At 36.2% G+C, this 22564-nt stretch overlaps 3 protein-coding genes and 1 non-coding gene across 4 annotated transcripts; 3 read left to right on the forward strand and 1 right to left on the reverse strand.

The window, feature by feature from the left end:
* Window positions 1-333: 333 nt before the first annotated feature.
* LOC147536588 (phenylalanine--tRNA ligase alpha subunit, cytoplasmic-like) lies at window positions 334-7551 on the forward strand. The gene is made up of 18 exons (XM_086641247.1): window positions 334-1383; window positions 1534-1656; window positions 1837-1929; window positions 2434-2490; window positions 2658-2713; window positions 3250-3342; window positions 3745-3835; window positions 4233-4270; window positions 4372-4410; window positions 4559-4635; window positions 4729-4813; window positions 4885-4981; window positions 5992-6088; window positions 6337-6408; window positions 6605-6671; window positions 6820-6945; window positions 7141-7195; window positions 7283-7551. Exons 1-18 carry the CDS (start codon window positions 1237-1239, stop codon window positions 7334-7336), a joined length of 1467 nt encoding a protein of 488 aa, XP_086497373.1. The 5' UTR covers window positions 334-1236; the 3' UTR covers window positions 7337-7551.
* A 1674-nt stretch (window positions 7552-9225) lies between these two features.
* TRNAQ-CUG (transfer RNA glutamine (anticodon CUG)) lies at window positions 9226-9297 on the forward strand. Its single transcript has one exon. It is a non-coding gene; the product is annotated as a tRNA-Gln (tRNA).
* A 3855-nt stretch (window positions 9298-13152) lies between these two features.
* LOC147536590 (uncharacterized) lies at window positions 13153-13710 on the forward strand. Its single transcript, XM_086642682.1, has one exon. The coding sequence runs from the start codon at window positions 13153-13155 to the stop codon at window positions 13708-13710; it is 558 nt and encodes a 185-aa protein (XP_086498808.1).
* Window positions 13711-15229: 1519 nt separating this feature from the next.
* LOC147536591 (uncharacterized) lies at window positions 15230-18307 on the reverse strand. Its single transcript, XM_086642245.1, has 11 exons — window positions 18169-18307; window positions 17602-17925; window positions 17399-17502; window positions 17048-17188; window positions 16895-16930; window positions 16397-16727; window positions 16204-16301; window positions 15925-16065; window positions 15790-15807; window positions 15546-15677; window positions 15230-15435 (listed from the first exon to the last, which is right to left on the reverse strand). The coding sequence occupies exons 2-11, from the start codon at window positions 17894-17896 to the stop codon at window positions 15430-15432; spliced, it is 1302 nt and encodes a 433-aa protein (XP_086498371.1). The 5' UTR covers window positions 17897-17925; window positions 18169-18307; the 3' UTR covers window positions 15230-15429.
* Window positions 18308-22564: the final 4257 nt, after the last annotated feature.

Genomic DNA, 22564 nt, shown 5'->3' on the forward strand with positions numbered 1-22564 from the left:
GAATTTTTTTGCAAGATAAAGATTATCTTATTTTTTTTAACATATAATTTGTACATATTAGTTCAGAGTGTTGTTTAACATATAAATGTCATTGGTTTGAACGACACATAATATCTTTTTAGCAATTCATATTTATAACTAATTTGGGTAGAGGTTCGTAATGAAGCTCCGTGATTCGTCATAGATGATGGTATTCTTTTTTGTTGTTTAATGTAATTGTGCCCCCACAAAGTAAATTTTCTAGGCCCGCCACTAACTATGACAACCACAATTCACACTTACTACCACCACCTCCATTTCCCCTTTAACTACCACAATTTCTTAAACCCTCGTGACAATGGAAGAGAGAAAAATATGATTTTTCCATGTGTTGTAAAATTCTAGTGAGGTGCGGTTTTTAGAGTAGGTGATAGAGAAAAAGCATACGCTGGAAGAGAGTTTGACAATCGAAGTAATTTAGTGAACTATAATGGTCGTTGATGTTAGTTAGGGACGAGACACTGGTGATGGTGGGCGTCAATTGGCTTCTGTAAGTAAGACTTGACTTGGTCACAATAATTTGGTCAAGATTACTGAAAGTGTGTGCATTAAAGTTTTCCATTGATTAGGATGAATGGAGTGCCCGACTATAGGATTGACACATCTTCACCACTACAACAATCAACAACTGTCACCACTACTGTTATCACTGATTACCACCATCACTCTTGCCATCTCTGCCCTCTAACTCTCTCACCACCACCATCTATCTCATCTAACCACCCCACTCTCTCTCTCTCACAACCACCGTCCCTAACTAATAATAGTAATTTGTAAGCTAAAATTGTCCAAATTTTGCAACGGTTGTGGTGTCCGTCGCTAAGTTGTTTTTTTCTTTTTGAATTGTTCAATGTGTGCCACGAGCCCTTGACTTCTAAAGTGGAAGATTATACCTCTTAGCACTCCAACCAAGGGTTGTTGGCCCGTTGCTAAGTTGTTTCCAATGGTTTAAGTGTTTAACCCAAGGTTTGGAACTGCCTTTTTCGTTACAAGTAAAGGGCAAACTGTGTTGCGAATTAATAACAACAGTTTTCAAGCGTCATAAATAAAAAACGAATAACTAAACAAAAGTGTGAATAGATCTAGCCCGTCCAATTAACCCACAAAGATTTATTCATCTGGGAGAAGAAGGAAATCAGGATTTCCTTTCGTTTCAGAAACAGTCGAGAGGAAGAAGGTAGCCACCGTTAGAAGAAAATGGCGGAAAAAACCATACTCGAGCATTTAGCTTCCAAGGAGGAAATACCTGATTCCGGCGAGTTCTCTGCCGCCGTCGGTTTTGAGCACAATGAGATCTGTAATATCATCAAGAGTCTCCACGGTTTCCGACTTGTCGACGCTCAGGTACTCTCTCTCTCTCTCTATACCTTCTTCTACTACTAAAAACTTTATCTTCTTACTGAATCGAATATAGTTAGTAGTATCGAAGTGTTTGATTTGAACTAATAAGTCAAGTAATAATCTGCTGTTGTTGGATTTGAATGCGATTTGCAGGAAATTAAGAAAGAGAAATGGGTGCTCAACGAAGAAGGAGAATCATACACTGTTTTAGGCTCACCTGAAGTTCAACTATTTTTAGCTGTTCCTCCTGAAGGCATCTCCCGTGAAGAACTTCAGGTATAAACTCTAAAACCCTTGTCCAAGAACAAGGAATTTTTTTCTGTGTTTCTTTGTTAGAACTAGTATTATATCTAGATTGGGTATACTTGAGTTTCTTTTTCTTTTATAAATCTTAATGGTTTGGGTTTGATTAGTTGAGAGATGTGTGAATTGACACTTGTTATGGTATTGATGCAGAAAAAGTTTGATTCCGCTGTTTACAAAATTGGTAGCTCAAATGCGCTAAAGAATGGATGGGTTGAAACAGGGAAGCAACTTGTATCGAGAAAGGTAATGTAGTATGTCTTTTAACAATGTACTTTGGTGTAAATCATATAATTAGCCAAATATTGTCGAGAAATTTTGTTGTTCATGTCCCTAAAGCTAGTGATACACAAAAAATTTCATCATTATGCCAGTTTTGATAAAATGTAACTTAGATATATCATTCTTATATTTCTTATTTGAGTAGTATAGTGGGAATACTTAATTATACTTGTGATATCTTGCGATCCTGTTCTAATTCTTTAAAAAATTTAACCATTTATTTTGGTTTGGGGTTACTTGCATTTAGGATCTTCTTTATGTTTGTTCAAAATATTCTTCATGTAAATTACTTCTCTCGGGCTTAGAGTGTATATTGTTTATAATTTTTTTTTCCTAAAAGGTATTATAAGATAGATAAGGCTATATTGTTTTCACAATTTTCATTTATATATAAGTGACCTTGAACACACAGTTGTGGTTATATATTACCCACCTTATGTAGTTCTCATGTTCATTTGTTGGTTGTAGGTTCAACATGTGGAGGATCAAGTTAAGGATTTGCTTCTACAAATAAAAGATGGGAAGGTGTGTTTTGGGTGACATTTTTTTTTTCCATTTTGTGTTTGACGAAGACTTTCAATTTTGTGTGTAAATTTTAGTTTGTTAAATTTGCGCGAGTATGTTGTCTAAATAACTTATTGTCGGTATCTAACTTCAATGTTAATAATGTTTGTTTTCATTACTCATTCCAGGTCGTAGGATCTGAAGACATCAAAATGCTGAAGAAAAGAAAGCTGATTGTTCAACGGTAATAATCATCTTATCATGTTATCTGTTAAATCTTATGTTCCATTTGATTCACAATCCAAAAGACTTGTTTTAAGAATCTAATTTGTATTTACCATACTTTACATTTTGTATATCACTTCCACGTTTGCTTTTCAACTTTTTTTTTTTTTATATAAATTTTTATACGACTTTATTGGAAAAAAAAGAAGACATATTTTTTGTTTTCGAGTTTTTCTGTTTGATTATTTTCATAAGTCTATGAAAACAAAACCCACTCAAACATCTGCGAGGAAGATATCGGTATGCCAAAAGTTGGTTTTGGATAACAAGTGTTCGAATTGCAATCGACACCTCAGTTTTGTTGTCAATTCTTTTATCTGTGGCTTTGTGGCTTGTTGTCTTCAGCTGCCCATTTTGCTGGGTTGAGTAGCCGATTCTTGGAGCTGAGAATCGGTTTATCTTGTCAGAGAAAGAGTCTTATGCATTAAACTTATCAATATCTTTGTATGCTCCTCGAGTCCTTGTGCTAACGATTTCATTTGCTGCTTTATGAAGGACTTGGAGTGGATACTCACTTAAAAAGGGCCCTAACTTCGCTCTGGAGAGAAAGAAGCTTGTTACTGATTTGACTCGTGATCATCTGCAGAGGTATTTAGTGTTCAATTATTGTCGAGATATGAGAAAGATGCCATTTCGTATCACATACATTATCTTGCTCACATATTTTCACACTGCCAAAATGTTAACTTTTAATTAAAACCCTTAAATGTATATTAGTGCGTGAACGCATTTAGTTTATACAGTGTGAACCAATCAATTGAAGTGCTGAAGTGTAAGTTCCAAAATGATTCTAAAAGAGAATCCACGCAGACACTGAACACCCTTAATTTCTTTTTGGAATTGTCAGCGTGCCTCAAGTGATGATTTACTTAATGCTTTTTATAATTTGGCGGTTGTCTTGGAGAGAAACTAATGAAAAAAAATTGAGTGTCTTAGTCACACCCATTTTTATCGCATTGACAGTTTTCATTTGATGCATGTGGTTTAAAGGGGCGATTGGAAGAAACTAGAGTTTAAGGAGTATAACTTCAATGCCAAAAACTTGACCATACAAGGCGGACATCTTCACCCTTTATTGAAGGCAAGAGTTTACCTTCTTATATGTTTATTATCTACAAACTACAAAGAATTGATGTTTGCTGAACGTTAAGCACCAAAATAAACTGTATTTATTAGATGTAGCAACTTTCTTTTGATGTAAGAATATATATTTCAGCAAATGCCAATGCTTTCTGCTAAATTGTTAGTTTTCTTCGAGGTTTATAACTTGAAATCTCATTGTCTTGTATTAATTACACTACCATATGAATTAATTCAGCACATTCAGTCAAAATCATGTACACAAATCATCATCTGCTGCACTTGCTTGATGTGATCATTACAAATCATGTAACATCAATTTTTTTGTTGCATATTGCTTTTAAGAACTTCAACATGTTCAATGCTTCTAATTTATCTACTCGTGTAATCGTGTTTAGGTACGGGCGCAATTCAGGAATATCTTCATTGAAATGGGGTAAAACTACTTTATCTAGTGATATCACTATTATGTATATGTATATATAATGAGTTATCTTCTGATATGATTGTGGTTTTGGATGTTGGCTATTGTTGCAGTTTTGAGGAGATGCCAACAAATAATTATGTTGAGAGCAGGTAACATATTACGCTATCCTATGCCTTTACACTTGTCAGATCAACAAATAGCTACCATATAATTCATATTAGTGCATTAAGATATTTAATTTAAGCTTTCAATCTTGGATTTGTGTAGTGCCTTGCTAAAATGTTATGTTCCTTGCAGCTTCTGGAATTTCGATGCACTGTTCCAACCACAGCAACATCCCGCTCGTGATTCACATGATACCTTCTTTTTAAGTGGTTAGTTACCTTAGCACTTAGTAGAACTTGGAAAATCTTCCACCCTCTGTATCATGTTAATCAATTAATTACCATTAATGCGTAAATTTTCAGTCCCTTCCACTACAAAGACTCTTCCAGAAGATTATGTTAAGAGGGTGAAAAAAGTTCACGAAGAAGGAGATTATGGATCCAAAGGGTAAGTATTTTAGTTAATGGGTTGCAGTTTCACATTAAGAAGTATTGAAGCGAAGTTATTCCTGTATGCAGATATTTATATGACTGGAAACGGGAGGAAGCAAATAAAAATGTGCTCCGAACCCATACTACTGCTGTCTCCGCTAGGATGCTTTACAAGCTTGCGCAGGTATTATAGTAATTGAAGTATTAATTAGGTTTTGAAAGTTGCTCTTTTTATAACCACTTATTTGCTAACACTTCTCGGTGTAAAGCCAGGAGATTGGGCTGAAGCCTCAGTTTTAAGTTTTTTTAAGTTTAAAAGACACGTTATAATTTGTTTGGTTTAAAATCCAAATATATGTATTTGTTAAAAACCTAATATTTTTTGCAACCCTTTTGCAAGCAGTTGCAACCCTTTTGCAAGCAGTTGCAACCCTTTTGCAAGCAGTTGCAATCAGTTGGAACCCTCTTACTAGCAGTTGCAAACCTCTTGCAATCAGTTGCAACCCTCTTGCAAGCAGTTGTAAATTCGGAAAAAACTTAGGGAGTTGAAGACTAGAAAAAATTGAGTGATCATTTTTCACCAAAACAAAACGTTTATAGGGAGTTTGACCAAATTTTCCGTTTAAAGATATACATAGTGGCTGGTATCTTTGAGAGATAAATGCTATTCAATGAATTTTGTGAAATCTTTGGTGGTACCTCACAGGCTCACACTACTCTGAAAGCATGAATTTGGGTTGCACCAACTTTATTGCCTTGTGTGATTCTTGCATCATGCAGAGCTAATACCATTTTCAGTATATGCATTTTTTTTTACCTCCTATAGGTCTTTTTCCTTGGTGTCCAATATGGCTGTCTCTATGTGGCCGTAACTCTTGTTTGTCAAATAAGAAACAAAAATGATACTCTGCCCAATACTTTACCTGTCTGAATCCCGACCGGCTTAGGTGGACGCGCAAGATTTAGATATCACTCTCTAGATCTTGCTTGTCCACCTAAGTCGGTCGGGATTCCACCGGCTTAAGTATCAGGCCGAGTATTAGTGCTCGAGTGCTCGTCATATGGCCCCAATCCAGTGTTAAGTGATACCACAGGTCTTTTGAGTTTTCTCTTCCTTTTCATATCCGTGTTTAAGTTTTTTGTTTTTGCCCTGTTATTCTATATTTGATAAGAGTCTTGGTTTGATGTGATCAGAAACCTTTTATGCCAAAAAGATACTTCTCTATAGATCGTGTTTTTCGAAATGAAGCTGTCGATCGAACTCATCTTGCAGAATTCCATCAAATCGAGGGTATCTCTTCCTATTTTCTGCTATTAAATTTTCTTTTGCAAAACTTTATAATATTTGTTAGGCATTTTTTTAGTCACGAGCCATAGAAGCTGAGCTGTAAGCAAGACGCTTTTCCTTGTGAATTATCTTGTAGCTCAATTGCTTATACTTAGTATAACCCCGAGCTTGTTTTTCCCAACTTATTTGAAACGATGAATTTGTTATGCTTGTTATGAATCATAATACTTGAATTCCTTTATTTTGTCTAGGTGTTGTATGTGATCGAGGTCTCACTCTTGGTGACATGATGGGAGTCTTGCACGACTTCTTTACGAGGCTGGGTAACATACTGAATTTGATCCCTTTTCTTTTAACTAAAAAGTACATCCATAACCAGCCAATTTGCTGATGTATACGTCTGTTCAGTTAAATTAATGCTGATCCTGGTTGAAATTTTGTAATTTAAAGTTCATAACAAGTTGTAGCTTAATTTAGTTTTGATTTTTTATTTAATCTGCTTCATTTCTATTTCTTCAGGTATGTCGAAGATAAAATTCAAACCTGCTTATAATCCATATACGGAACCCAGCATGGAAATATTTAGGTAAACAAAATCCCGGTGCTCATTTTTATGCATGTTCATAGTTTTATTTGTTCACCAAGTTCCTCAGCTCGTGTCATCCATGGAAAAAGTCTATGGTCAGAGACGATTCAGTTTGTGAAACTGACATATACTTGTTTTCATTGGTCAGCTATCACGAAGGCTTCAAGAAATGGGTCGAGGTAGGAAATTCGGGAATGTTCAGGCCCGAAATGTTGCTACCAATGGGCCTCCCTGAAGATGTTACTGCAATCGCATGGGGACTGTCCCTCGAAAGGTAAAAATTCTACAACTGATATTTTGAAAAATGAGGATAAAGAAACATTAGGAAATATGTGGAAGAGATTAAGAATCTCGGGTATTCCCACGATCACACTTAATGAATATAATCCTAGTGTTATTTCTTTTCATTTTAATAGTTCAAATGTTTCGTTCATCTTTGTTGATTTGTTTCATATCTTCTGCAAATCAGACCTACCATGATATTATACGGAATTGATAACATCCGGGACCTCTTCGGACCAAAGGTACGGTTATCATTCCTTCATTTTAACATGCATACAATAAAACAGGGTTCTTTTTTCTAACTTTCAAATCATTTTCTTGTAAAATAGGTTGATTTAAGTCTGATCAAGAGAAACCCAATCTGTCGCCTCGGAGTTCAGTAGATTTTGAGGCTCCTTTCATCTTGGACAATCATTCTCAATTTTACTCATTTTTCAATTGACTCGGCTTCAAAATTAATCTAAGTTTGTATTGGGGTTGATAATGGTGTTTTTGATCGCTCATGCTTTGTCACTTCTCGAAGATTGTTTATGGTTTAGAACAGTTATGGTACAAAAAGAAGGACTTCAGTTGGCTATGAATTCAATTTGTTGGGTCAGTTGATTACTTGATTATGGCTAAGACTGGCTTCAAAATTTATATGGTGGGAGGAATGCTACTTGACTTAAAGTTAACTTAAAACTTCGAGTTGATGGTGAGACAGTTTCCTTCAACATAAAACAAGTCTTGTGGAGATTCGCGAAGAGAAGTAAATATTGTATCTATGCCAAAAAAAAATACCACATCCAGTCAAAACATTCCGGCTCGTGGGTAGCTTGACCTGGTCCACCTGGCCCTTCCATCTAGAGAAAGATTAAGAGTAACATAAGAAAAAAACATAACATATAAGAAAACAATTGCGATAGTAGCAACATAAAGATGTTGAAGATTCGCTTGTCCAACGGATTTGTCCGATGAGAGAAGAGGAGAGAGACTAGGGTCAATTTTTCACGCTTAAGAATCACAAATGCCATAATGGGCATCTGTAAATTTTTTCCAAACAATGTATACATTGAGAACCACATTTTCAAAGAAATTCGTGTAATAACCTCTGAATTTATGAAGAAATTTCCTGGATCTTGGAATAGCACGAAATTCAGACAGTTATGTAAAATGACTTCGCTGTAAAGATCCATGACTTTGCATTGGAATGTTTACTTGTAAGGTCAAATACCATTGTTTATACACTCGAACCCTCATTTTGAAGAAATTTTATGTGCTATAGCCTTTGTTTTTGAAGGAACACTTGCTTAACAGACACACAATCTGTTCACTTCATTTAAAAAGATTTTCCAATCGAGATCTGTAACTTTTCCATGGAACCCCAAATTCTATTGTTCATACATTTGAAACCGCATTGTAATTTTTTTTTTTCAAAACCGGATGAAATTTCAGACTGCTCATGTAAAATGACTTCCCGATAAATACCTATAGCTTTGCCATGGATTTTATCTTGTGAGGCCGAATTCTATTGTTATACAGTGTAAAATAAATAACTTTTCCATGAAATTTTAACTTCTAAGGTTGAATTAGGTTGTTTATAATTCAGAACTGAATTTCAAGTTAATTGTACCCTTTTCAACAACAGCAACAAAAGAAAAAGTTAATTGCACCCTAATAATACAAAATCACCAAGTGATGGATATCCACACCCACCAAATTTGAAATATGTGAGTCTATTTCTTTTGGTGGAGTGGTTGGACACTCACTCTTAAGTCCATGAAGTCTTGGGATCGAGTATGCTGGAAACAATTTATCATTAAGATTTATCCCACGTAATTTAGACAATAAATAAAATAGATCTAGGAACAGATAGACTTTCAGACCTCTTAGGATGGCCCTAAGGGTCTTTATACGACCTTTAGGGCCCAAGATGTCGTATTTAGAAGTTATAGTGCTCATCTAACTTTACGATGTATTATATTATTATATTCACGATATATTTTATTCATGATGTATTACATATTATATTCATGATGTATCAATGGTATTCAAATGTAACGACTGTTGGAGTCCAAACAAAAAAAAATAGAACCGGATTGGGTGACTTCCAAGTTTTATGAATGAATGCAACCAATTGAAGAAACACTTGTTTGCATAGGCATCTAACAAGACATTGACCTCAACAAAAAAAAAAAAAAAAAAAAGTCTAACAAGACATTGTATTGAACCCATAAACATAAGTGGGGATAGTAATAACTTGAAAATAATATGTTGAAAAATAGGCAGCGACGGTCCCATGGTCTAGTGGTTAGGACATTGGACTCTGAATCCAGTAACCCGAGTTCAAGTCTCGGTGGGACCTTCCCTTTTATTATTTCTCATCTGTTTTTTCCAAATCTGACCCAACAAAACTTCACTGAACTCAATATAACTACAGAAACTAAAGATATTGCTTGAAATACTTCACTTATCTCACGCAAATTCTTCACATTCTTTTTCCATGTTGACATAATTCCATACCCATAGACGTTCAAAATCAGATCCACAATTCGAACAAAACGACCCGTTACAACTTCTGCTGCGGCAAACATCGATCTCTTCAAACAATGTCATGCCATATTAACCTTTGTTAAAATTATTTATCTTCTTTCATGTCTACCGAAGAAAATATCGTTGAATTCTCCAGTCTCCAGGCAGACACCAATGGCTACAATCTTGCCTGTGAAGTGGTGCAGGCTCAATCTTAGATGTGGGAGGGCCCTTATCGATGTTGATTGAGAAATAAACATCTGCCCATTTTGGAGCTAAGATGAGTTTTTCATTATCCCCATGTTGGCCAAAAGTTAGGTGATGTGAAACATTGGTAAAATACTAGCTAAGATATGTTCAAAGATTTAAGACTAATTTTGGTTATTTGTGTACTTGAAACCAGTTTATCACAAATTCCTCTCACAATGTGGAATCAGTGACTGTGGGTACAAAACTGAAGCATTTTTACAAACTAATTTACACTAGCCAAACAATTCCAAAAAGAGAAGGAAAGCTTGAGGCATACCGGATCAATGCTTATACTTCTATCTTCTAGTATCGTTTCGCCAAAGTAAAGCATAATTGAGTCACAGAGATGAATCGCTAATTTGTCAATATTGTTGCGTGGCTCTAACAATCAAAAACAAAAAGAAATGATAAATCTAAAGCGAAATCCATTGTCAATTCATAAACAAGCAATGAGAACAAAAATGAAACCTTAGACCATACCATTTAAAGTGGTGAACCACCTGAATATACGGTTACCAACGGAGCACTCATTCCACGATCTAAAGCTGCAAACTCTTGAGCTGTTGTCCATTGGGAGATAAGTAGAGAGACACCTTCCTCAAAGAGAGACATACAAAACTCTTCTTCTGTCGTAAATGGCTTTATCAAACCAACAATTCATCTCCTCTAACAGAATTTGCAGAAACTTTATCTGTGATTCTCCTCTAACAGAATTTCATCCCGTGTAACTTTCAAATAATGTCTTACTACTATTTTATCTGTAATTCTCTCTTCCTCAAGGTCTTCACAGTAAGGAGATTATTTGGTGCGGTACTAAGATGAATGGGTTATAGATAGGATCATCTCGTGCTAAAGATGATTAAATTTGTTTATTGTGGCATCGGCAGTTGGGACACCCTTCTTTCCGACTGAAGCATTTATTTCCAAATTATTTCATGACCCATTGACCCTTATGTTTCATAGTTTACTTGTGATACTTGCATTTTGGCAAAGATTCATTGCGCTACTTATCTTCTAAGTTTTCGAAGTCTCAGTTTTGTTTCCTTTGGTCCATTCAGATGTGTTGGGACCTTCTCCAGTTTGATTTATCTCTGGTTATTGTTGGTTTGTAATTTTAGTGGGAGACTGCACTCATGTGACCCGACTATATATACTTGACAAAACACATGAGTGACATATATGAATGTTTTCTTGTTTTTCTTAAAAAATGGTCAAATGTCTACTACAATAAGATTTCTTTGTTTTTGAAAATGGTGGCGAGTTTGTTAGTCACATGTTGCATACTCTTTCTTCGAATTTCACGGAGTTAATCATAAAACTACATTGCCATATACACCACGGCAAAAATGGTATTACAACACAGGAAAGTAGTCATCTGCTCGAAAGGACAAGTGTTAATCCGAACAGCTCTCACACGCAACCACCTTAATGTGTGGCATGCCGAAACATTGCTTAGCACACTAGTATTAAAATACAACAAGTTTGAAGTGCTTTCAACACAAAAAAAAAAACAAGTATGAAGTGTTATATCAACCTTATTCAATCATAATTTCAAACATCCCCATCTGTTGCCCTAGCTTCTTCAGTTTTTGCTTTGGTGTATATGCCTGAAGTAATAATGAATGAAGAAAGAGAAGGAATATATCCAGTGTGATTACTTATGGAAAGTTTACAGTAAATAATGAAGATCGAACCAGACAGAAGAAATACCTGAAATGGTTCATTTGATTAAGATGCCTTCTTTATCACCAGGTTGTATTGAGAAGAAACTGAACCGTTGCCGTGATCAAGTGATTTGTGATAATGATCAATTGCCTGTCACTGCCTGGTTACCCTGCTGCAAGTTTCATGAAGATACCAATTATGCCCTAGACTGTGCTACTACGTACTCCAGTTGTAAGAGTAAGACCACCCAAATTCAAACCCCCCACACAAGTCTAAATCATTGATGATCAAGTTTTCCTTCTCTCTACAAAATTAGTCTTTGTGGTTACTTATATAAAGTTTTGCAGCAAATATTACACTAAAATGATGATCAAAGTATAAATGTTACCCTAATCTAATTCTACTCTGTGAAAACTACTCTACTCTCTGAAATTTGATTTCACCTAATAAGGAGAATGGTAAGGGCAAGACCACCCAAATTCAAAGGGCTGAGACAACTTTTTTTTTTTCTTTGAATTTTGTACTGTGACATACCAAGTGTGGATTTAGACAAAATGTGACCCCAAAGAGTAACATCTCTGTTAAAATTAATATAAAAATATTAGAAAATGCAAATACCACCACTACCATAACTCCATCATCCCATTTGTTATCAAAAGAGTAGGAACGTAAAAGAAAATATTCAAATATTTTTGTTGATTGGTATTTGTTATTGGGGTTTGATTCCATTTTAGTTGTACTCGTGATAAGAAAAACAACTAATTTGAATCACCATTTTCATCACTTTAAAAACTAAAAGAGAGAAATAATTAGAACCTTAGACAACAACACTTTTTCCTCAACCTTTTGGAAATCTTTAAAAGGAACATGAAGTAGTTGTTAAAATACAAACAACAAACTAGGTCTTGCTATTGAGATTCTTACAAGTAACCCGTCCAAATAGTACTTATGTTATCCTAAACAAAGAGTCCATCTAGAAACTACTACTACTACTACAAATAATAATATTTATATTAATATATGAAGACAATACTAGTTAGTAGATGTACTAATAATATGTTGTAATAGTGATACTAGTGTCTTCATTTCATTTCATTTCAATCTTCTTCATCTTCATCTTCATCTTCATCTTCCTCTTCGTCATCGTTATCGTCTTCATCTTCCTCTTCATCTTCCTCTTCATCCTCGTCCCCGTATCTTCTATTACTAGTCACTTCATCCTCGTCATCTTTCTTCTCTGGTGATTCAAAAATATTATTATCAGTTATAGCAGAAACATCATAACTGTGGTTTTCTTCTTCTTCTTCTTCTTCTTCTTCTTCTTCTTCTTCTTCTTCTTGTTGTTCTTCTTCTTCTTGTTCTTGTTCTTGTTCTTCTTCTTCTTCTTGTTCTTGTTCTTCTTCTACTTCAACTACTACTTCTATAACATTAGTGTATTCTCTTCTTCGAGGTCCTTCACTTAGCTTGGGAGGAGTAGGAGGAACAGGAGGAAGATCAGCCATTTGAAAAGTTTTTGGATATTTGATGATATAATAATTTAGGATAGATTGATTGTGTATTGTGTTGTGTTGCGCAAGGAGGGAGGAAACAACTTCCTATTTATAAAGAAAAATGCTCTTTATGTTTTTAAGGAGTGGGCTTGCCATGTGTACAAAACCAAAGGTCCTCCACTTTTTATTCAATTCTTTCTTTTCTTGAAGAAATTTTACACTTGCAAATAGAGGGTTATTTAGGTCTTTTTAAGTAGAACTACTCTACTAAGGTTTTACCTATGATGATTATTGATCAGATTTACAGCACTCCTACTCTCCAGAAGGCTCAGCCTATCTCTCAACCCACGGATCGGAACACCCAGTGGTCCCCACCACAGGCGCCTTTTATCAAGATCAATGTTGATGCTTCGTTTGTGGATGGCAAAGAATTCGCAGGTATAAGCAACGTAGTGTATGATGATCAAGCATGTTTTCTAGCGGCGTCAACTTGTAACTTTAGAGGACAAAATGCTGAAGAATGTGAATGCTGGGCAATCGTCTACGCGCTGCAATGGTCGGCTTCAAAGAACATCGCTTACATCCATATTGAAAGCGATAACAGTAACATTGTGCAGAGGCTCAATAATCATCAAGCTGAGATTGGATGGCAAACGTTGAAACTCTTCGAACGAATTCGCCAGCTTGAAGGAAACTTCAAAGGAATAATTTACACCCACATCAATAGGGAAGGAAATTCTAGAGCAGATCAGTTGGCCAAATGGAGTCGTCTAAATGGGGGCAAATGGATCTGGCTTGCTCAATCGGACCTTCCGGTTTCTTTACAGTCTTCTTTTGTGTAGTTCTTGTTGGTTGTTCTCCTCAACAAAAAAAAAAAAAAAAAAAAGTAGAACTACTTTCATTAACTATCATTTTTCAATTGTTTGGGAGGGGGGGGGGGGGGGGGGGGGGGGGGAGGGGGGTCAGAATACCCATTAAAAGCTTTTTTTTGTTAAGGAAAATACCCATTAAAAGCTGGTAATTCAAGAAAGTGTCGTCCAAACTAAAATGGTTGGCCGACTTTTCCCAGTTTTCTCTAACATATCTTATATTGTTGAGTTGGCTGATAAGAAAAAGGAAAATTTACTTTTTTCACAGTATGAAAACACTGTGAAAAGTGTAACATGCCCCTTGTCCTATTAGAGGGAGTACATCACAAAGTGTACAGGGAGCTCCGGATTATCCAAACTTTACCTATTAAAATGGCGGTTGCCCGTAACATTTTTGTTTTGTATTGAACTCATGAAGACTTGATAAGGCCCAAAAAAATGTCCAACCACCAATTTTTTTTTTTTTTTTTTTTTTTTTGCGAAATCAACTACGATCTACATTAGTCGTTATAAGACATTGATACATCATTAAAATGTGATAAATACGATAACCACATAAGTTAAACTAAAAATTAAAGAAGCCTAAAGCCCGATAACAAAGAGCCTATAGTCTGACAACATCTACCTTATTTAGTGGTTAAATTACATGAAATAATTCTCGATGATAAACTGCTCCCAGCGAGACTCAATCCCAAGACCTCACGGGCACCAAAACCCTCTTGTAGTTTGACTTGCTTAATGATTTAGTTAACATGCGACCACATTTCGTTTATCTCTAAATCTAAAATATTTGATTGAATTGGTCGAATCATTTGACAAGTCAGAATATTTGTCGTTCAATCTAAATTACTGAGTTTGAACTAACCCCTTTTTTTTTTGAATCCAAGTGAAACCATTTCATTTCATAAGTGATAAAATCACATTGTTACATGGATGATAATTTGAACTCAGAGGAGAGAAATAAGTTTGAACTAACTTATACCTACGAAATAGTACAAAATAAATTTGATGATAAATGTACAAAATAAATCCCTACAACCAAAATTCAACAAAATAAATTTGTTGTTCAATTAAGCCCTACCGCAAAATTGCCATTACAAACGTTTAGGTCCTCCAAAGAAAAGTAAGGTATTTTCATTGCTCATCCAAACCCTGCAAACTTGGACTCTTCCCACATGTTCTTCATGAGAAACATAGTGATTTTTAAAGTGCAAAAAACTACTAAAAAGATAAAATAACAGTAAGAGAATATACTGTGTTTTTTTTTTGTTTCTTTTTTCCAATGTTCTTCATAGTTTGGATTAATTTTAGGACTGACTCAGATGTGTCATAAAAATCAAACAAAAGGTAAGATGTGTGGACAAGACATGGGACTATGCTCAAGGAAATATTAGTTCAAATGGCGATAAGTTTCTTCAACGTAATTCAAATTCCTCCTAGTCTTTCAATAGTTTGTCCCTAGTAGGCAATTAACTAAAGTGAATCCATGATACCACCAAAGAGCTGTATAAGCTTCCGTAGCTATTGTCACTTTATCTTATAGCTAACAAAAGTTTTAACAACTAAAGTTCATGGCAGGTGCCAACTTAATCGAGGAGGTATGATTTGCAACTAGTAAAAGAAAAAATCACCAAAACCGAAGATCTTGTATATGCAGGAAAATATTGTCATTTTTACTTCATTCGAACGACTTCAAACCTGAAAAACAGTAGAAGCATATGTCAGGGAAGAAGGTAAGACCTAAGTGCATAAAGCATTGAAACCTAAGAAAATATTTTCATTCTTATTGAATCAAGAACAGATGGTACCTCCATTGGGACTTCATTTATTTTCTTCTTCTTCCTTTTCGACACTTTCTTGGACTGAGACCCTTTTTTCATGGTTTCTCCCTTTCTTATTTTCATGGACTTCGGCTTTATCTTCCAAAGCTTATAGTTTACCTACATGTTTCGAAGAAAAAAGAAAAACCCAATTTTCAATACGTCTTTATTTTTATCGGGCATAAGTAATTAAAAGGGTGAATCAAGAAAAAAGAAAAAAGGAATATCATACCTCTCTCGAAGTCCTCTTCTGCAGAATCCAATTGACAAATTAGCAAACTCAGAAAATAGTCGTTCAAGCAACCTTATAATTTAATGACATTATTCATAGCATTGATATGATACTGAGATGATAGCGGTAAATTACCCAAATGCTCGGAGGGAGTAGTCTTGCTCCATTGTAGGGTGATTGCCTTAGTTTTTCAACTGTCTCCCTTAATTTCACATTATTTGCATCGCACTTCCCCATCAAGAATTCTTTGTAGAGGTTCATTAGTCGAGCTGCAGTCTATAAAGCATCAAGATAGAAATATTATTAATTAAATAAAACCGATACTATTATACAAAAAAAAAGCAAGAATAGTTATTGCCAATTGCAGTTGTGCAAACTAACTTCGCCTAGACGTAAGGAAAAAAAACCCCTTACCTCAATAACATTTGTAAAATCTACCATCGCCAATTTAAAGTAATGCAAAATTAGGTCGCAGAGAAACTTTTCCAATTCTTTAACATTGTCACGGGGTTCTGACAATAACAGAGACATGAATCTAAATAAAGATCCCGAAAAGTCTATTTATAAACTAATAAGGAAAATAAAGTTTAAAACATTGAAATTATACCATTTGATTTGGTGAACCAATCGAAGATGTTAGCTGCAAATTTGTCTTCTTCTTCAGACTGGACTCTCCAAAGGCGAGTTCTGACATAAAGGCACATATTGCGTGGACTTAATCCACAAGTTAGTGATGCCATCTCCTGAAATACTGTCCATTGGGAGATAATAAGAGAGATGCCTTCTGAAAAGAGTGACACACACCACTCTTCTTCGGTCACCAATGCCTTCGATGGCTGTATTTCCATAATATTATTACCAGCTCCTATTCTAATGGAGTTCTTGAAAGTTTCTTCAAGCCCCTGTTCTAGCAACATACTCGCCCCCTCTTGGTGGTTCTGAGAAGGACAAAAAAATCAACATGACCTTTATGCTTATATCGAGAAGTAGTAGATAATTAAATAATATATACTTATAGGTTTGCTCTAAAACAGTTCTCTTCAAGTTGGTCTAGAATATCTCGCTATTTGAAGACTACATTCAAAAGAAACAGCACAAATATTACCTTGTTGAAGTTGTCTTGCTCGATCATGTGATTTTTCTGAAAATCAAAGAAACAGATTAGCAAACTCGAAAGGCACCATTCCACCAATCAATATAATTAAAAGATTTGTGTTGCTCATAAAGTAGTTTCTTGGGAATAATCTCATTGAATTACCCAAATGCTAGGATCGACAAGTTTTGCCCCATTGTACGCCGATTGCCTTAGTTTTTCAATTGTATGTCTTAGTTTTTCCACATTAGACTCAGACTTCCCTTGCAAGTACTCTCTGTGTATATTTATTAACCGATCTGCAGTCTAAAGTGAGTACCAGAAAGAATGTATTAGCCTTAAGCTTTAACAATTATGAAGGTTACCAACTCTTCCATTATGAGTATTAAGTAAACATGATCCATACAAATCAAACCGGCATACCAATACGAATATAATTGCCAACAATGTAGTTATTTGAAACTAAGTTACACGAGCCAAACAATTTCAAAAAGAAACTGAGAGCTTGAGGCATACCGGATCAATGCTTATACTTCTATCTTCTAGTATTGTTTCGCCAAAGAAAAGCATAATGGAGTCACATAGATGAATCGCTAATTTGTCAATATTGTTGCATGGCTCTAACAATGAAAAACAAAAAGAAAGGATAAATCAACATTTTCAACAACTGTCAATCCATAAAGAAGCAATGAGAACAAAAACGAAACCTTAGACCATACCATTTGATGTGGTGAACCACCTGAATATACGGTTAGCGAGTTGGTCTAGTTTTTTAGACTCAACTCTCCATCGGCAAGTTCTCACGTACGTTTTTACCAACGGAGGACTCATTCCACGATCTAACGCTGCAAACTCCTGAGCTGTTGTCCATTGAGAGATAAGTAGAGAGACCCCTTCCTCAAAGAGACACATACACAACTCTTCTTCGGTCTTCAATGGCTTTATGGATCCAACAATATCTTCTCCTCTACCAGAATTAGCGGAAACTTTACCAGGGTTGTGCTCTAACTCCATACTCCCTTCCTCTTCACTCGAACTTCTACCTATCCATTACTAGGACTATTAATACTGTATATCAAAGAATTTTCATAAAAATGCTTAAAACTATATTTATCAAAATGCGTCCCAATTAGGCATGATAATCAAAATTCTATAAGTTGTTTATATCTGCAAATCCAGGCATAAATGTTGAACTAATATGATACTCCAATTTTGTGGTTGCTTCTAGCTCAGTTACAAGAGTGTTAAAACACTACTAATGAAGAAGAAGATGATGATGATAGTACCTTTGCTCCGCTGATTGAAGTTCTCCCGGCGGCAAAGACAACAAACACAGAAATGCTCGCTTGATTTCAGACTCACTGGATCTCTCTGTCCGTCGCTCTCTCTCTCTATCTCTAAGAAACCCTCAACAGCACCACCGCTCTAGCTTTCTTTCTCTCTCTCTCTCTAAGAAACCCTCAAAAGCACGATGGGCGTGACTCGTGAGTAAACCACGCCACCCAACTTTATAATGGAACTTTCTAAACAGAGACTGTAAGAAGATTCCCGCTTAATTAACCCAACCTTCAGACATCATGACTAAGTCCATTGACTTGGACCAAGTACTTGTCCTACACCACAGGCTAGATGTTTAAGGCCCACAACCCAATTTCCACGCCACCACCTCCGAGCACCACCACAATTTTTCGCAAACACAAGAATTTTTTTCACGGTACAATATTTATATGGAAATTGAGAATTCCGTCAGATTCTTTTGGGATACAAAATGTTAAAGAGAAATTGTAAGCTTTCTCGGATTTTCTAGGGTAACAATACTTCTTATTCATCATCATACCTGACTATCCATTTCTTGCCATCGCCTCTGGCCACAATTACAATTTCTCTCCTCTATATCTCTCAATCTCTCTCTTCCCCCTTCGTTCTTTCTTTTTTCATCCCCCCACCACTTATACTGTCTCCCTCTCTCTTTGCCTTCTATCTCTCATGTTCTCTCTCCCTCTCTCTATTCTGGCGAGGGCTGGTCCCCCTCGCCCTTGATCCATCTCTCGTTTGGGGATTTCTCCAAAATCGAATCGAGTACTGGTTTATGAGACCTCCCATACCAATAAGCATACACGTTTTGGGGGACCCCCAAACAAAAAAGTGTGTAGTTATTTGTGGAGTCTCCCAAATCAGGCCGGGATCCCAATGAAGGAAACCCTCCCCTTCACTGTGTTATCAAAAGAGTAGGAACAAATAACCATTCCAATAGTACTTATGTTATCCTAAACGTACAAAGATTCCATCTAGAAACTGACCACTACTAATGTTATCCTAAACAAAGATTCCATCAAGAAACTGACCACGACCACGACCACGACCACCACTACTAATATTAATATATGAAAACAATACTCGTCAATAGAAATACTAATAATATGTTGTAATAGTAAATGTTGTCTTCATTTCATTTCAATCTTCTTCATCTTCATCTTCCACCTCGTTTTCATTCTCGTTATCGTCTTCCTCTTCATCTTCATCCTCATTCTCGTCCTCGTATCTTCTCTTACTAGCCACCTCATCCTCGACATCCTTCTTCTTTGGTGATTCAAAATAATTATAAGTTATATCAGAAACATCACCATCGTGGTTTTATTGTTCTTCTACTTCGACTACTACTTCTATAACATTAGTATATTCTCTCCTCCGGAGTCCCTCGCTTAGCTTGGGAGTAGGAGGAACAGGAGAAAGATCATCCATTTGAAAAATTATTGGATATTTGGTGATAGAATAGCTGAGAATATATTAATTGTGTGTTATGTTGCTACTTTGGTGAAAGGAGAGAGGAAACAACTTTCAATTGCAATAGATGGTTATCTACATTTTAAGTAGAACTACTTTTGTAGTCCCGGTATCATTTTCAATTGGGTCTGATTACTCAAACCGCCTATTTAAACCCTCAATTGAACTGTCCAAGAGAGAAACCCATGTTTCTCTGTCCACGCGAGCAAACACGTGAGAGAAGAGAGAAACATGGGTTTCTCTCTTGGGCCCCTGATCATAATCTCGGCAAGGGTACGTGGTCGGGCCATATATAGAAAGAGAGAATTAAACACAATTGGTATGAACCCCGTCTACCGAACCAAAATATGTGCACAATCTCAAAGATCGTTTTTGTTATTTCTTCTTTTTTTGTTGAGATGCAACTAGGAAAGAAATATGACTATGTGCCCGACCATATTTCCGGTCGGGGTATGTGATCGGCCAGATATAGAAAGAGAAAATAACCACTACCGGTCTGAAGCCCGTCTACGGAACCGAAATATGTGCACAATTTCAAAGCATCTTGACATTACCTACCTGGACCCATCACTACCTAAACCATTTTATCTTCCCATATCATTGTCAAAGGTAGTTCTGCTCTTTTAACTTCTGATTTTGCAAACAGTAACGGTTGGATTATTAATTTGGAGCTACAAATCATATGACATATACCGCGCTATTTTATCACATAAGAGCTGGTGTACCTCTTAGTTCTAGTATTACTAATGTTAACGGCGTGTCAGCTCTTGTTACTAGTTCACTCACTGTAAATTTCACACCGTCTTTGCCCCTAGAAAGAGTAACGCTAATAGGCCTAAAAAATGGGGCCGTCCACAGGCCCAATGGCAATGTGGCTGGCTCCTATTGGACGGACCATTTCTATCTCATTAGGCCCGTCCAATGGGAGCCAGCCACATTGTCGTTCGGACTGTGGTCAGCCCCATTTTTCCGGCCAATCATATTTTCAACTCAGTGTAACTGTCAAATAATGTCTTATATGTTCTCGAAGTTTGAGAGTAGTCGTCAACAACCCTTGGTTGGAGTGGTAAGAGACTAAGGTGCTGTTTGTTTTTTGAAAAAATTCAGATCTGAAATCTGAATTGATCCCAATTCAGATTTCAGATGTTTGTTTTTCTTATTTAAGAAAATCTGAATGGTTGACTGAAAAAAGTCCATGTCTGAAATTGCTGAAAATAGTCCCCAATTTTCAGACTTCCATACAAGTCTGAAACAAAGTGCATCATCTGAAATGAGTCAAAATGACCTTCATGCCCACCATTTATTAGAAATCTTCTCTCAAGTATTTAACCACACCACCAACACAAGCACAAACCAACGCCAGCTCCGCCGCCCATACCACTACCACCACCACAAACCAATGCCGGCTCCACCGCCCATACCGACCAACAACAACAACCATCAAATCACCACCACCAACAACAACAACAACCATACAATCACCACCACCACCAACTATACAGTCATCACCACCGTTAACTATACAGTCACCACCACCAGAAATCCCCAACACAATCAGAAAATAGGCCACCACATGAGGAAGATCAGGGTTGTTATTGATAAGATTGGGAGATTTTTCTTGATTAATCAAGAGGGTTTTTTACTTGAAATTATTGATGTTTTGCCACAACTGAGAAGACCCATCACCACAAGGTGTTGTTGATGATGAAAGAAGAGGTACACCACCACCGATTACCAATGCGGTGGCGTAAGTTGAAGAGTTGTTGCCGGAATTGTTAATTGACTGGTGGTTCTGGTCAGAAATGAATGGATCATGATGAAGATGGTGAAATGAAGAAGCAGGGGCGACAAATAGTACGTCGCTCCGAAGACCTACCATACCCATTTCGTGTAAAACTGGAAGGTTGTAGTTAATTGATCGAAATGAAGATGACTAAATACCATAGCCGCCACCACCACCGCCACCACCACCGCCACCACCACTTACTACTATTCATCGATCTACAGTTAGAGAGAGAAGGCAAGACGAAACCCTTACCAATCAACTGTTAGAGAGAGAGAAATAGAGATCGAAATAGAGAAATAGAGATCTACTTGCCGAACTGTTCTGTAGAGATTGAGTGCAGTTTGTAGAGATGGAGAAAGAGGAACTTTTAGGGTTTTCTTTTCTGTGATAGAGTTGGAGAAAGAGGGGGAGAGGGATTAGGGTTTTTTATGTGGGAGAAGGAGTAAATAGAGATTAGGATTTTGTTTGTCCAAAATATCAAATAGGGTTATAAATGTCAAATTTTTATTTCAGACCTAATATTTCAGATGAAAAAACAAACATGCTAACTTGTAAAATTGTTCAGCGTATTCAGATTCAGCAAATTCAGTTCAGCAAATTCAGATTCAGCAAATTCAGATTCAGACACAAGAAAAAAAACAAACAGCACCTAAGAGGTATAATCTTCCATCCTAGAGGTCAAGAGTTCGAGACACGCTGAACAATTCAGAAAAAAGAAGTTTGAGAGTTGTCAAACTACATACTACTATTTTATCTGTAATTCTCTCTTCTTCAACGTCTTCACAGTAATAAGATTACTTGGTGTGGTACTAAGATGAATGGGTTATATATAGGATCATCTCATGCTAAAGATAATTAATTTTGTTTGTTGTGGCATCTGCCGTTGGGACACGCTTCTTTCCGACTAAAACATTTATTTCCCAAATTATTTCATGACCCTGATATTTCATAGTTTACTTGTGATACTTGCATTTTGGCAAAAATTCATTGCACTACTTATCTTCTAAGTTTTCCAAGTCTCATTTTTGTTTGCTTTGGTCCATTCAAATGTGATGGGACCTTCTCCAATTTCATTTATCTCTGGTTATCGATGGTTTGTAATTTTAGTGGGA

This window comes from Eschscholzia californica, unplaced genomic scaffold (genome assembly GCF_041429995.1).
Source record: "Eschscholzia californica isolate CP2 unplaced genomic scaffold, dmEscCali1.0.p SCAF_5, whole genome shotgun sequence".
Classification (NCBI taxonomy): Eukaryota; Viridiplantae; Streptophyta; class Magnoliopsida; order Ranunculales; family Papaveraceae; genus Eschscholzia; species Eschscholzia californica.